The following is a 12,089-nucleotide window of genomic DNA, read 5'->3' on the forward strand; positions in this document are numbered from 1 at the left end:
AAGCACTCTCCTCTAGAAACTTTGGAAGGAGTGTGGCCCTGCCAACACCTTGATTTTGGACTTCTGGCCTCCAGAACTGTGACACAATAAATTTGGATTGTTCTTAAACCTTCAAGTTGATGTTAATTTCTGACAGCATCCCAGGAAACTGATACAATGGATTTTAGCTTTATTTGCTCAAGGCGTGGACAGCGGCTTTCCAAGTCCGAGGGAAACTGGCAAGAGTATTTGCGGTGAAGCAGCTGAAAGGAACAGTGGATGCGTTCCTGGGAAGTGCATCCTAGAAGGCACAGCCAGCCATGGGCGGTGTGGTGAAGCGAGCACTGACGGCTTTACTGCTGCTCTGTGCCTCTCTAGTCACACTGAAGAGGAGGATGGTCAAGTCCATAAGATGCTTTGATCCTTGGGTGCCTGGGCACCTAAACTTCCCCACCCAATCAGACAAGCAGAAGTACAAGGGGCAGAGCAGATGCAGAGGAGGCACCAAAGGCCCTGTTACTCATTTTCTCAGAAACAGTGTCCATAGTGCGGTGGCTCACGCCTGTAATCCCAGCACTTTGGGAGGCCGAGGCCGGAGGATCACGAGGTCAGGAGATCAAGACCATCCTGGCCAACACGGTGAAACTCCGTCTCCACTAAAAATAGAAAAAACAATTAGCCGGGCATGGTGGCAGCCGCCTGTAGTCCCAGCTACTCAGGAGGCTGAGGCAGGAGAATGGCGTGAACCCAGGGGGTGGAGCTTGCAGTGAGCCGAGATGGCGCCACTGCACTCCAGCCTGGGCAACAGAGTGAGACTCTGTCTCAAAAAAAGAAACAGTGTCCATAGTTTTTATAACTATTGAGATATAAACTGACAGAGTAAACTGCGTACATAGAAAATGTACAGTTTTTTGTTTTCTTTTTTTTTTTGAGACAGTCTCACTCTGTTGCCCAGGCTGGAGTACAGTGGCATGATCTCAGCTCACTGCAACTTCTGCCTTCAAGCAATTCTCCTGCCTCAGCTACCCAAGTAGCTGGGATTATAGTCGCCTGCCACCACGCCCAGCTAATTTTTTAAATATTTTTAGTAGAGATGGGGTTTCACCATCTTAGCCAGGGTGGCCTTGAACTCTTGACCTCGTGATCCACCCGCCTCGGCCTCCCAAAGTGCTGGGATTACAGGCGTTAGCCACCGCACCCAGCCGAAAATGTACAATTTTTAAGTACACATGTACATACCTGTGAAACCATCACACAATCAACATAATGAACATATTCATCTCCCTGCAAGTGTCCTGCTGCCCTTTATAATCATTCCAACTCTCCCACCTCCCATCCTCTAGTAACCACTGACCTGTATAGATTAGTTGGCATTTTATAGAATTATATGTAAGTGCAATCAGACAGTATGTACTCCTTTAGTTCTCGATTTTTTCACTCGCCATGCTATTCAGAGATTCATCCATGTCACTGTGTGTATCAATAGTTCTTTCCTTTTATTGCCACATAGTGTTCCTTTATATGAATCTACTACAATTTGTTTATCCATTTACCTGTTGATACTGGGTTGTTTCTCATTTTTGGGGCTATAACAAAAGTGCCATGAAGATTTGTGTATGAGTCTTTGTGTGGAGATATGCTTTCATTGCTCTTGGGTAAATACCTAGGAGTGAAAGAGCTAGGTCATATGATAGGTATATATTTAACTTTTTAAGAAACTGCTAACTGTTTTCCAAAGTGCTTGTACCATTTTCCATTTCCACAGTGTATGTGAGTTCTTTCTTCCACATGCTTGTTAACATGTGGTATAGTCAGTCCTTTTATTCCAGTGGTATGAAATGATTATCTCATTGTGGTTCTTCTTTGAACTTTTGTTGTGACTGATGATGTTGGGCATCTTATGTCTTTATCTGCCATTTGTGTATCTGTAGCTTCTTTCGTGAAGTATGTTCAAATATTTTGCCCATTTAAAAAAACCGAGTTGTGTTCTTATTAATGAGTTTTAAGAGTTCTTTATATATTGAGGATATTATGGTAAGGTTTTTAAACATTCAATTTTTAAAACAGATAACAGTGCTATCAGGTACATAGGGGTACTTCTTCTTGAGTGAGCTTCGTATCTTTCAAGGAATTTGTCCATTTCATCTAAGTTGTCAAATGTACTGTAACTTGTTCAAAATATTCTGATAATCCTTTTAATATCTGATGCTACCTTTCTGATTTCTGATAGTGACAATTTGTGTTCATTCTTTTTATTCTGATTAGTCTGGCTAAATGTTTATCAATTTTATTAATCTTCTAAATGAGCCACCTTTTAGTTTCATTGATTTTTCTCCATTGTTTTTCTGGTTTCTGTGTTACTGGTTTCCATTCTGATCTTTATTATTTCATTTCTTCTGTTTAATTTGTGTTTAATTTGCTCTTCTTATTCTAGTTTCAGTTGGAAATTGATGTCATGGATTTGAGCCTTTTTTCTTTTCTAACACAGGCATTTTCCCCTCTAAATACTACATCAGCTACATCCCACAAATTTTGATAATTTGCTTTTCCATTTAATTAAATTAAAATATTTCTAATATCCCTTTGATTTCTGTGTTTAACTCATAGATTATTTATAAATGTGTCATTTAGTTTCCAAATATTTGGGGATTTTCTAGATAGCTTTATTGATTTTGCTGTAATAATTCTATTATAGTCAGAAACATACTTTTATGACTTAGATCCTTTAAAATGTATTGAGACATATTTAATGCCTTAGAATACGTTCTATCTTGCTAAAAGTGCCTTGTGCACTTGAAAATAATGCATATTCTTCTGTGGTTGAACAGAGTGTTTTTATAAATGCCAGTTAGGTCAAAGTGATTGAAAGCATTGTTCTGACTGTCTCTGCTTATCATAACTATCAATTATTGAGAGAATTATATTGAAATCTCGAAATATAATTTTGGATTTGTCTATTTCTCCTTATAGTTCTATTAGTTTTATGTTTGTTTATTTATTTATTATTTATTTATTTTTGAGGCAGGGTCTCACTGCCACCTAGATTGGAGTGTAGTGATATGATTTTAGCTCACGGCAACCTCTGCCTCCTGGGCTCATGCAGTTCTTCCACCTCAGCCTCCCGAGTAGCTGGGACTACAGGCATGTGCCACCACGCCTGGCTAATTTTTCTATTTTTTTGTAGAGATGGGGTTTTGCCATGTTACCCAGGCTGGTCTTGAACTCCTGGGCTCAAGTAATCCACCTGCCTCGGCCTCCCAAAGTGTTGGGATTACAGGCATGAGCCATCGTTCCCAGCCCCCCTGTATTATGGTTTTGTTTGTTTTTTTTGGGACAGAGTCTCACTGTCGCCCAGGCTGGAGTACAGTGGTGTGATCTTGGTTCACTGCAACCTCTGTCTCCTGGGTTCAAGCAATTCTCCTGCCTCAGCCTCCTAAGTAGCTGGGATTTCAGGTGCAGGTCGCCACACCCGGCTAATGTTTGTATTTTTAGTAGAGACAGGGTTTCACCATGTTGGCCAGGCTGGTCTCAAACTCCTGACCTCAGGTGGTCCACCTACCTCGGCCTCCCAAAGTGCTGGGATTACAGGTGTAGCCACCACATGCGGCCTGTATCTCAACCTTCCCAGTAGCTGGGACAACAGGCATGTGCCACCACATCCAGCTAATTTTTGTATTTTTAGTAGAGACAGAATTTCACCATGTTGGCCAGGCTGGTCTCATACTCCTGGCTTCAAGTGATCCACCTGCTTTGGCCTCCCAAAGTGCTAGGATTGCAGGCGTGAGCTACTATGCCCGGCCTCAGCTAATTTTTTTTTTTTTTTTTTTTTTTGAGACGGAGGCAGAGGTTGCAGTGAGCCGAGGTCATGTCACTGCACTCCAGCCTGGGCAACAGAGCGAGACTCCATCTCAAAAAAAAAAAAAAACACACACACACACACTTTTATCTTTTCCCTTTTTGGATGCTGGAGATCTAGAATTTCCTTAGTTGGGGTCTTTACCCTCAAGGAGGTCAAATAGCTTTTAACTGGTTTTGTGATGGTCTCCTCTAATGAGATCCTAGCAGGAAATTCTGTTTCTCCAGATTCCAGGTGTAGCTGGTAGTAGTTGTCTAACTGAAGCCCACTTTTCTGGCTCTCTTGGCTCCGGTCAGTACAATTGACTTATCTGGAACTAAAAATGCAGGATGAATAAATAAGAGAAATTAAAGATGAAATTATCCTACAGTGTCTTCTGGACAAGATGGAGTAACAGGGACTGAATATACCCTCCTGCCTGAAATAACAAAAATCCTGGATACAACATATGAAACAACGGTTTTCAAGACATTGGACAACAGGCAACCAGGGGGATAGTCATTCCTGAGAGACAGAAAACAGATGATTTTGTTTCACAGACTTCCTTGCTGAAAGGCTGACCTCAGATTATGCAGTCTGAAACACTTGTACCTACCCACCCTCAATTCAGGATTCCCATAATATCAAAATGGAAGATTCCCACCAAAGTACCGATTATTTACACTTACCTGCTTCACCTCACATGAGCAGTGGTGAAGAAATTGGTGCTGAGTGATCTCACGAAATACTTTGTGCAGTTTGGTCCCAAACTCTTGTGTGTCAGCTGCCTAAAATGGGCCAGAAATAGAACATACTGAGTTCCAGTACTGGAAACCAAGGGGGGAAGTTCTCACAGAAAGTTTATACAGGGAGATGAGGAGGCAGACAGTAGGCAAGCCATTAAAGTTAGGAGTTTTCTTAGTTTTCATAAAGGCAGTAGAGGAAAAAAGAAGGCCTGAGATACTTGGTATAAGACAGGCAGTTGTGGCTCCTATATGTCTTCCCACTTCTGTCATCTAAGCAAGATCCTTCAAAGAAGGTCTTTGTTTTCCCATCTCTCTTTTTTTTTTTTTTTTTTTTTTTGAGACAGAGTCTTGCTCTGTCGCCCAGGCTGGAGTGCAGTGGCACAATCTTGGCTAACTGCGGCCTCTGCCTCCCAGGTTCAAGTGATTCTCCTGCTTCAGCCTCCTGAGTAGCTGGGACTACAGGCATGCACCACCACACCCAGCTCATTTTTGTATTTTTCGTAGAGATGGGGTTTCACTATGTTGGCAAGGCTGGTTTCGAACTCCTGACCTCAGGTGATCCACCCGCCTCAGCCTCCCAAAGTGCTAGGATTACAGGTGTGAGCCACTGCGCCCGGCCTGTTCTCCCATCTCTGTAGGAGATGATTATCCAGAAGATCCATCTGTTCGTGAAGGGGTTATATAAACTGCTCTTCTATAAGAAGAGTTTCCAAGACAGCACAGGTTCTACTGCATAACTGAGGCTGATATGAGACTTTTTTTTTTCTGATGAGTCTTTTAGGGAGGAGAGGAACAAAATAATACAGTTTGCACCCACAGGAAATAGGTAACAGCTTTCTACTTTTAAATATATAATTATAGGATGTTAGAATTAAAGGGGACCAGGGTAATAACCTAATACAACACACTAATTTTATGGATGAGAAAATTGAAATTTAAAAAAGGAGAAGTGGGCTGGGTGCGGTGGCTCACGCCTGTAATCCCAGCACTTTGGGAGGCCAAGGCGGGTGGATCACCTGAGGTCGGGAGTTTGAGACCAGCCTGACCAACATGGAGAAACCCTGTCTCTACTGAAAATACAAAATTAGCCGGGCATGGTGGCGCATGCCTGTAATCCCAGCTACTCGGGAGGCTGAGGCAGGAGAATAAAAAATTTGTCAGGCATGGTGGCGCATGCCTGTAATCCTAGATACTCGGGAGGCTGAGGCAGGAGAATCGCTTGAACCTGGGAGGCAGAGGTTGTGGTGAGCCGAGATCGTGCCATTGCACTCCAGCCTGGGCAACAAGAGCGAAACTCCGTCTCAAAAAAAAAAAAAAAAGCCAGGTGTGGTGGCTCATGCCTGTAATCCCAGCACTTTGGGAGGCCGAGGCGGGCGGATCACCTGAGGTCGGGAGTTTGAGACCAGCCTGACCAACATGGAGAAACCCCGTCTCTACTAAAAATACAAAATTAGCCGGGGTGGTGGCACATGCCTGTAATCCCAGCTACTAGGGAGGCTGAGGCAGGAGAATCGCTTGAACCTGGGAGGCGAAGGTTGCGGTGAGCCGAGATTGCACCACTGCACTCCAGCCTGGGCAACAAGAGCAAAACTCTGTCTCAAAAAAAATAAATAAATAAAAAATTAAAAAAAAAGAAGTGACCCACCCAAGATCTCACAGCTAGTTAGTACAAAAGTTAGGGCTTTAATGGATACCTTAGAATTCCCAGTATAGTTTTCTTTTCACTACCTTGTGCTATCCACATGACCCAGAAAGTTGAAGCTATGATAAAATGCACTAGTTTATAAATGTGTTATACACTTTGACTCATAACTCCATTTATAGAAATTTGTTCTAGAAAATAATTCAAAAGAAGCAAGATATTACATAAAGGTATTAACTGAACTACTATATAAGCAAGAATGTAAACAAATGTCTAACAGAGGAATGGTTTATTAAATTAGATTTAAACAATACAGTGGGATATTAACTAAAAATTCTAAGACTGTTGAAATGGGGAAAATGTCAAATTATATATGAAAATAGAACGCTTTGGTTACAACTATATATGAGATAATGAGTAAAAATTATAGTGATAAATTTTATTAGTTATTATTTTAAAATGTTTTTGTGTTATACTAGCTCTTCAAGAAAACTATACCAAAAAAATGAAGCAGGCCGGGGCGCAGTGGCTCACGCCTGTAATCCCAGCACTTTGGGAGGCCAAGGTGGGCAGATCACGAGGTCAGGAGATTGAGACCATCCTAGCTAACACGATGAAACCCCGTCTCTAGTAAAAATACAAAAAAATTAACCGGGCGTGGTGGCCGGCGCCTGTAGTCCCAGCTACTTAGGAGGCTGAGGCAGGAGAATGGCGTGAACCTGAGAGGCGGAGCTTGCAGTGAGCCGAGATGGCGCCACTGCACTCCAGCCTGGGCGACAGAGCGAGACACTGTCTCAGGAAAAAAAAAAAAAAAAAAAAGAAGCAACAAATATGGAATGATAAGTTGCCCATTGATAATACCAGTTGGTCAGCACACGTTCCTAAAGGAAGGGAAACTAACATTTATTGAGAATCTACCGTATGCTATGCACTTTGACGCTGTCTTAGTCCATTCGGGCTGCTATACCAAATTCCTGTAGACTAGGTGGCTTATAAACAATAGAAACTGATTTCTCACAGTGCTGGAGGCAGGGAATCTGAAATTAAAGTGCCAGCATGGTCAGGTTCTGGTGAGGGCCCTCTTCTGGGCTGTAGGCTGCCTACTTCCTCCCTGTGTCCTCACATGGCAGAAGGGGCAAGGGTCTCTCTGGGGCCTTTTTTTTTTTGGTTGGGAGGTGGGGGGACGGAGTTTCGCCCTTGTCACCCAGGCTAGAGGGTAATGGTGCGATCTCAGCTCACTACAACCTTCACCTCCCAGGTTCAAGTGATACTCCTGCCTCAGCCTCCCAAGTAGCTGGGATTACAGGCGCCTGCCACCACGCCTGGCTAATTTTTTTTGTATTTTTTTTTTTTTTTAGTAGTGACAGAGTTTCACCATGTTGGTCAGGCTGATCTGGAACTCCTGACCTCAAGTGATCCACCCACCTTGGCCTCCCAAATTGCTAGCATTACTTACAGGCATGAGCCACCACGCCCGGCCTGGGGCCTTTTTTATAAAGGCACTAATCCGGCTGGGCACAGTGGCTCAGGCCTGTAATCCCAGCACTTTGGGAGGCCAGGGCAGGTGGATCACCTGAGGTCGGGAGTTTGAGACCAGCCTGACCAACATGGAGAAACCCCATCTCTACTGAAAATACAAAATTAAGTCAGTGTGGCGATTCCTCAGGCATCTAGAACTACAAATACCATTTGACCCAGCAATCCCATTACTGGGTATATACCCAAAGGATTATAAATCATGCTGCTATAAAGACACATGCACACATATGTTTATTGCGGCACTATTCACAATGGCAAAGACTTGGAACCAACCCAGATATCCAACAATGATAGACTGGATTAAGAAAATGTGGCACATATACACCATGGAATACTATGCAGCCATAAAAAATGATGAGTTCATGTCCTTTGTAGGGACATGGATGAAACTGGAAAACATCATTCTCAGCAAACTATCACAAGGACAAAAAACCAAACACCGCATGTTCTCACTCATAAGTGGGAATTGAACAATGAGAACACATGGACACAGGAAGGGGAACATCACACACCAGGGCCTGTTGTGGGGTGGGGGGAGGGGGGAGGGATAGCATTAGGAGGTATACCTAATGTTAAATGACGTTACTGGGTGCAGCACACCAACATGGCACATGTATACATATGTAACTAACCTGCACGTTGTGTACATGTACCCTAAAACTTAAAGTATAATAATAATAAAAAAAAAATACAAAATTAGCCGGGCATGGTGGTACATGCCTGTAATCCCAGCTGCTCAGGAGGCTGAGGCAGGAGAATCGCTTGAACCCAGGAGGCGGAGGTTGTGGTGAGCCAAGATCATGCCATTGCATTCCAGCCTAGGCAACAAGAGTGAAACTCCGACTCAAAAAATAATAATAAAATAAAAATAAAGGCACTAATCGCATTCATGAGGGCCTAATGACCTAAATCACCTCTCAAAGGCCTCATACCTCCTAATATTATCAGTTCGGGGGTTAGGATTTCAACATATGAATTTTGGGGATATATAAACATTCATACCATGGCACACATTTAGCTCTCACCTTCATAATAACTCTGTGAGGTACTATTACTTTTTCCAATTTGTAGACAAGTCTCAGAACTATAGGCCTAAACATAACTAATAAGTAAGTGAGTCAGGATTTGAACCTGAGCCTCTGATTCCGCATTGCCACATACACGTAATAGGTAAGGTTGCTCAGTTATTTCCAGTGTATTCTGTCACCATGAGATAGCATTTTTCAACAAGGAATTAGATGAGGAATCACTGATCTAGTCCTAGCTCTGTTCTTTTTTTCTTATTCTTTTTTGAGACGGAATCTCACTTTGTCACCCAGGCTGGAGTGCAGTGGAGTGATCTTGGCTCACTGCAACCTCCACCTCCCAGGTTTCAGCAATTCTGCCTCAGCCTCTTGAGTAGTTGGGACTACAGGCGTGCACCACCACGCCTGGCTGATTTTTGTATTTTTAGTAGAGACGGGGTTTCACCTTGTTGGTCAGGCTGGTCATGAACTCCTGACCTCAAGCAATCCACCGCCTCAGCCTCCCAAAGTGCTGGGATTTACAGGCATGAGCCACCACACCCAGCCCTAGCTCTGTTCTTAACTAGCTGTGTGACCTAAAGAAAGCAGAAATCTTAAATAACTTGTTTTCTCATTTGTAAAATGGTATACATACTACTATTCAACAAATATTTCTTAAAACTTAAGCCTGGTACTATGTAGCATCACAGTGGAGCAAATAAAGTAATGTTTCTAAAAATACTGTATATTTTACAAAGATAAGCAGTAGAGTGTCATTAAAATCCTGGCTCTTTTTTTTTTTTTTTTTTTTTTTTTGAGAGGAGTCTCGCTGTTGTCACCTGGGCTGGAGTACAATGGGACGGTCTCGGCTCACTGCAACCTCCCCAACCCGGGTTCCAGCAATTCTCCTGCCTCAGCCTTCCGAGTAGCTGAGATTACATGCAACTGCCACCATGCCTGGCTAATTCTGTATTTTTAGTAGAGACAGGATTTCACCATGTTGGTCAGGCTGGTCTCAAACTCCCGACCTCAGGTCATCCACCCGCCTTGGCCTCCCAGAGTGCTGGGATTACAGGCATGAGCCACTGCCCCAGGCATTTTTTTTTTTTTTTTTTTTTTAAGACAGGTCTCAGTCTGTTGCCCAGGCTGGAGTGCAGTGGTGCGATCACGGCTCAGCCTCAACATCTCGGGCTCAGTTGATCCTCCTACCTCAGCCTCCTGAGGAGCTGGAACCACAGGTGTGTACCACCCCACCTGGGTGATTTTTTAATTACTTGTAGAGACAGGGTCTCTCTGTGTTGCCCAGGCTGGTGTCAAATTCCTGGGCTCAAGCAATCCTCCTACCTTGGCCTCCCAAAGTACTGCGATTATGGCATGAGCCACCATACCCAGCCAAAACCCTGGCACTTTTCAGCATCCCCAATCCCAATCTCCTACTAACTTGAAGGGTCTGGAGACACATCTTTCGGAAGCTGCTCCTAGTGCTTCCAGTCAGAATACTCATGATGGAGTTCACAGCCACTGAGAGTGAGGCCTGTAGTTTCTGCTGAGCCTGGGGAACATAACAAGTAAGGGGGAGACTGCATGAATCACAAGATATGGTTTAGAGAATCCCAGAGGGCCCACACATTTCCATCAGAGCAGGATTTCAACAATTCTTCCTATCCATCAACAAAAGTTACTGAGATCCTCACATATTTTTACATCATAACACTTAGGGAATTAAAATAAAATTTTAAAATGTTCTTACATTTCACAGAGGTGACTTACTGACACAGACACATTCAGAGAAGACAAGCAATAGGACACTGGTCAAGAAAACAGACACACTATTTGGGGGAAAAAAAAAAAAGCTTTTAGTTCTGCTCTCTTAGTGTGGTTGGTTTTTCCCTGAAAAGGGGGCCATATGAGGTAAGAAATGTGTTAGCAAAAGTACACAGGATGGATGGATTTAGAAAATCAGGTAAGGAGAGAAAGTGGTGGTGTAAAGAATTAGGAAAATGGGGGAAGAATCTAAGACACAGCAAAGTAGCAGCTCCAGAAGTCTGTGTGGGAAGAGGAATTATATGGGTAAGGAAGAGGTGTGTTATCAGCCATTTTTCCCTATTAACTATTTCCCCATTTACCCAAACACACCTACTAGGAGGTAAGACTAAGCAAGCTGGTTACAGTGATCCATCTAAGCTAAAGTTTGAGTTGTAGGCTAGATGCAGTGTTACAAGATCACCCAGGTGACAGAAGAGGAGAGGAAGGGGCATTAAGGGAGGAAGGGCTCCTGGGCCCTGCCTGCCATATATGCTTGCTATCTTTTTCTTATAGAATAGGAGAAAAGAGGCTGTGAATTCCTTATTACCTTGGCAGCCTGGTGATGTTGCTCCAAGACCTTGTCCAGAGTGAATTGGATGGAACCTTGCACTACACTGTGGCTCTCCACAAGGATGGCATTGAGATGAGTTGTGAGCAAAGTATAGACTCCTAAGGGGAAGGAGAAGGTAAAATTATCACTATACCTACCTCCCCTCACTGTGCATCTTCAAAAGCTAGTCTTAAATTACCAGATGTGGCCTGTAATCCCAGCACTTTGGGAGGCCAAGGCGGGCGGATCACGAGGTCAGGAGATCGAGACCATGGTGAAACCCCGTCTCCACTAAAAATACAAAAAATTAGCTGGGCACAGTGGCGGGCACCTGTAGTCCCAGCTACTCGGGAGGCTGAGGCAGGAGAATGGTGTGAACCAGGGAGGCGGAGCTTGCAGTGAGCCGAGATTGCGCCACTGCACTCCAGCCTGGGTGACACAGCGAGACTCCGTCTCAAAAAAAAAAAAAAAAAAAAAATTACCAGATGTGTAAGATTTAAGACACTTGTTTACTAATACACTGATGAATTTCTTTTAAATCCAATACGGAGTACAATGACTGAGATACTGCAGGCCCTCAGAATCAAGCTAAACAGAGGTGTACAAATTATCACAGTAGTTCAGGAATGATAACACTGGTTTCTGAGGAATCCGAGTTCTTTAGAAATGTTCAGTAGGGCTCAGAACATGGTATCAGGCTTGCATTATCCAAGGATTAACCATGAGCGAGGATAACTACTTCAAGATTGCTGTTCATGTGCTCTGAGTCAGGACTGGGAGTGGGAAAGTTGCCTCTTGGAAGAAGAGACCCCTACATATCCACAAATAATTACCTTTTTTAGACAAAATCTCCCAGCAACTTACACACCTACCTAATTCCCACTTATAAATCTAAGAAAGCTCAGGAAAATTAAGGTGGAGAATGACATTATTTTTTAAAGAAACAAATAAGGGATCCTGTTTAATTCATAGCAGAAATATATACCAT

General features: G+C 43.3%; 1 protein-coding gene and 1 long non-coding RNA gene across 18 annotated transcripts in view; one reads left to right on the forward strand and one right to left on the reverse strand.

Moving 5' to 3' along the window:
* LOC129048884 (uncharacterized) overlaps positions 1-12,089 on the forward strand; it is a 56,489-nt gene that overhangs the window by 11,497 nt on the left and 32,903 nt on the right. The gene's annotated exons all lie outside the window — the stretch shown is intronic.
* The window catches only part of TOP6BL (TOP6B like initiator of meiotic double strand breaks), a 99,762-nt gene that overhangs the window by 11,378 nt on the left and 76,295 nt on the right, over positions 1-12,089 (reverse strand). For 11 of the 15 annotated variants that reach the window (XR_010141680.1, XM_063728063.1, XM_054525566.2 and 8 more), the window contains 3 exons: positions 11,099-11,220; positions 10,187-10,297; positions 4,504-4,602 (listed from right to left, as the gene is read on the reverse strand). Coding sequence is in view for 10 of the 15 variants with exons in the window: in XM_063728063.1 (XP_063584133.1) it covers positions 4,504-4,602; positions 10,187-10,297; positions 11,099-11,220 (332 nt within the window). In the remaining 5 variants the exon portion in view is untranslated. Of the gene's footprint in view, positions 1-4,503; positions 4,603-8,457; positions 8,560-10,186; positions 10,298-11,098; positions 11,221-12,089 lie in introns of all 15 variants that reach the window. The other 4 variants (XR_010141682.1, XR_010141681.1, XR_010141684.1 and 1 more) reach the window with 1 other exon arrangement.

This window comes from Pongo abelii, chromosome 9 (assembly GCF_028885655.2).
Source record: "Pongo abelii isolate AG06213 chromosome 9, NHGRI_mPonAbe1-v2.0_pri, whole genome shotgun sequence".
Taxonomy (NCBI): Eukaryota; Metazoa; Chordata; class Mammalia; order Primates; family Hominidae; genus Pongo; species Pongo abelii.